Raw genomic sequence first — 4,081 nt, forward strand, 5'->3', positions numbered from 1 at the left:
CCTCGAAGTAGTTACAAGTGACGAGGGATTACTAACCCTCGAAGTAGTTACAAGTGACGAGGGATTATTAATCCTCGAAGTAGTTACAAGTGACAGGGGATTACTCGTACACTCGACCCCAGACCTTTCCGTGCTCAGTAATCTACCAGATTCAATCGTACATTATTTACACTGACGTCATCCAGCAGAACACAGTTACATAGTTCCCATTGTTGTCATTTCTGCCTGGTGCACAACCCCGCAATAAACAACAATAAAAAATTCATTCAAAAGAGACTCATTTTCTTTTTTCATACAAGTTTCAGTAATAAGCACATTAGAGTAATTCTTGAAGAGACAGTGCGTAGAAGAACATTGTAATACATTGCGTTGGTGGCGTCACCCGCAGGAACCTGACCTCCGCGAATATAGGGTTTTCCAAATGTATGTTCACAGATCGCGGTGAACCCGCAAGGGCGATGCAGCACAGCCTGGATGAGAGAGAGAGAGAGAGAGAGAGAGAGAGAGAGAGAGAGAGAGAGAGAGAGAGAGAGAGAGAGAGAGAGAGAGAGAGAGAGAGACTGGAGGATCGAGCCTCCACCACAAATTGGGTTGAATGTACCACATCCAGGGTTTAGCAAGTCACGTTCAATAATTAAAGCATTGTTGTGGATATTAAAATGATTATAGGGATGATAGTGACGATGATATTCACGTTGATAATAACGTTAATATTGACATTGATAGTGACGTTGATAGTAACGATAACAGTGACATTGATAATGACGCTAATATTGATACTGATAGTGACTAATAATGACGTTGGTATTCATGCTGATAGTGGGGCTGATAGTGACGCTGATAGCGACGTTAATAATGACGTTGATAATGACAAGTTGATAGTTATATTTTGAGTCCTGGTGTAATGTTGATCTTTTTGTTTCAGAGGAGGAAGCAGGGGCGGAGGTGGCATGGGCGGCGGGGGCGGCTGGAGCCGAGGCGGCGGGGGCGGCTGGGGCGGCTGGGGCGGCAGGGGTGACCCCAGACACAGATGTGTTCCAGAAAATTCCCACCAACACCAGAAGGAGAGGTAAGCGCCCACAGGGGAGGAAACAGTGGAGGGAGGAGAAGAACTGTAAGATCCTTACGAGTTTAGCGCTTCCATATGAATATAATAATAATAATAATAATAATAATAATAATAATAATAATAATAATAATAATAATAATAATTCACACAACAGTATTTATGATTGGCAGAGAGAGGGCCCAAGAGCTGGGAGTTTCTGTTACGCTTGCTGGGAGACCGGAGGAGCAATCCCAGTCTGATACGCTGGGAGGATGAGACCCAGGCCACCTTCCGTCTGGTCCAGCCTAATCTCATCGCTCAGATGTGGGGAGCCAGGTCGGAGAAACCTAACCTCTCCTACTTCAACTTCGCTCGGGGTCTCAGGTAGGCCTAGTCACATATTTCATTTACCTCGTGAGATCGGTATTGTATACACAAAATGAAAAGTTATACCTGTATACTACTCGAAAAAGGACAAATTCCCCTTTTTATATAAAACAAAAATCTTTTGAGACATCCTTGAATTCATATATATATATATATATATATATATATATATATATATATATATATATATATATATATATATATATATATATATACATATATGTCGTGCCGAATAGGCAGAACTTGCTATCTTGGCTTAAATAGCAACGCTCATCTTGCCATATAGGACAAGTGAAAATTTGTGTATGCAATAATTTCGCCAAAATCATTCTGAACCTAACGAAAAAATATATTTCACTGTGTTTGTTTAGTATTAAATTATTGCAAACAAATCTAAAATATATATAGTTGGGTTAGGTTAAAATAAATTGTTCTTGTTATAATAAGGTTAGGTAAGTTTTCTAAGATTCTTTTGGTGCAAAATTAAATTTTTTTACATTAACATTAATGAAAAAAAAATATCTTTAAACGTATAAGGGAAAATTTTAGAAAGGACTTAATTTTAAATGAGTTCTTGATAATTGACCAGTTTTACATATTCGGCACGACATATATATATATATATATATATATATATATATATATATATATATATATATATATATATATATATATATATATATATATATATATATATATATATATATATATATATATATATATATATATATATGTTAGTTTAGCTAAGATTTCATAAGGTCTTGGGTATGAATGCTTTAGAGAGCAATACGTATATGTACGTCAAAGACATCACATTCCTCCACTAACGAGACACATCGTGTTTTCTCCGATTTTCCACCTACATCAAAGGTTTTATGTATTTTTTTTATTCAGACATTTCAGTTAATGGTAATTTATTTACCGAAGTAGCCCATATTTTCAGTATGCACATTATTCGTCTTCTCAAATTCGTAGACTTATATTCATTTGACAGCATTTGCTATAGTTTATGATTGACAAAAGAGATTGTTTGCATTACATTTCCCGCCAAATAAAAGCAGTTTGTTTTGGCGGGAACAGTTAGTGACGTCACAATGAATGTAAACAAACACTGCTGACTTGCTAATGAACCTGAGCGATATTTATTCATGAGCATAGTGTGATATACCGAGTCGCTGATTGCTAGGTATCTTTTCCTCACCGACTTCTGTCACTTCCAGATATCACTACAGCACCGGAGCTTTGCTGCCGGTATCAGAGAAGCAACTGGTGTACCGGTGTGGACCGAAGGCTATCAAGTACCTCAGAGAATTGAAAGAAAGATCCTTCTACTGATGGCTTTCTTTTGTTTCACACATACTAGTCTGCAGGCAAGACCGTATTCTGATTTTCATACTAGAATCTATCAACAATAAGAACTTGGCTTAGACAACAGTATACTTCGGTGCTAACAAGAGGATCACATATCTTTATGCTACATCTGTAAAACGAAAGTGAAATCAGAATACTGTACCCCTGAACACCTCCTAGAACTGACTTTACAATAAAGGCAGTATAAGTTTTAACTTCTCATATATGACTGGATTGGTAAGGGATGTTAATACTCAACCCACATCTTTCATCATCATGCTACGTTTCTGGAAAATTTAGATGATCAAATATTCTCTTTCCCCCGAGTCCGTTTTCCCAGGAAATCAGATGTCCGTCCCATCCGTTGGGGTAACCCAATAAGAATGTGAACCACGAACTCTGAACTCACTTCGCCTCTTTCCTCTCATTAAGGCCAGTAAACACAATGTTCTGAGAGGAAGTGAGTCGAACTCCAGACATTCTCACAAGTCTCAGTGCCGTCCATAGCGGCTACTACTCAGCAGGCAGCATATATAGGCCTACCTCATTCCTTAGTGGTATTTTGTACTTTTATAACAATTGAAAGGTATTGTTGACATTTAAGTAGAATTGACCAAAGACAAGTTGATGTACCTGATAATTGTGAAATATTAAGTTACTCTTGTTTTGCAGTTCATTAGACCGGTATGTTATTTTGTAATATTAAGTACAGCTATTAGAATGTGTAGCTGTTACCTCCGTGAGCAGCTATCAAGGTTCACACATCAAAGTTGTCATATTTAGTCATTTTCAATCTTATTGCCATATATAGCATAAGACAATCGTTTTCAGATTATGTAACCAAGTGTATACTAATGACAACTAGTAGACTATCACTATACTAGTTGTCATTAGTATACTAGCTGTCATTAGCATATTATCACTAGCTATAACTAGTATACTAGCTATCACTAGTACACTACCTGCCACTAGAAAGCACAGACAACGCGTGATCTCATAATTCCTAGAAAAGCAACATCATATACATGCATATATATATATATATATATATATATATTATGTATATATATATATATACTATATATGTATATATATATGTATATATATATGTATATATATATATACTATATATGTATATATATATACTATATATGTATATATATATGTATATATATATATATATACTATATATGTATATATGTAAATATATATTTTATATATGTATATATATACATATATATATATATATATATATATATACATATATATATATATATATATATATATATGTATATA

The 4,081-nt window shown here is 35.2% G+C and overlaps 1 protein-coding gene across 1 annotated transcript in view; it reads left to right on the plus strand.

Moving 5' to 3' along the window:
* Positions 1-3,808, plus strand: part of LOC128692513 (transcriptional regulator ERG-like) — a 9,827-nt gene extending 6,019 nt beyond the window's left edge. Inside the window, exons 4-6 of the mRNA XM_070089984.1 lie at positions 926-1,069; positions 1,240-1,432; positions 2,656-3,808. Of these exons, the coding sequence (XP_069946085.1) occupies positions 926-1,069; positions 1,240-1,432; positions 2,656-2,770 (452 nt within the window). The 3' untranslated portion in view covers positions 2,771-3,808. The remainder of the gene's footprint in view (positions 1-925; positions 1,070-1,239; positions 1,433-2,655) is intronic.
* The last annotated feature ends 273 nt before the right edge of the window (positions 3,809-4,081 follow it).

The sequence above is a fragment of the Cherax quadricarinatus genome, chromosome 30 (genome assembly GCF_038502225.1).
Source record: "Cherax quadricarinatus isolate ZL_2023a chromosome 30, ASM3850222v1, whole genome shotgun sequence".
Classification (NCBI taxonomy): Eukaryota; Metazoa; Arthropoda; class Malacostraca; order Decapoda; family Parastacidae; genus Cherax; species Cherax quadricarinatus.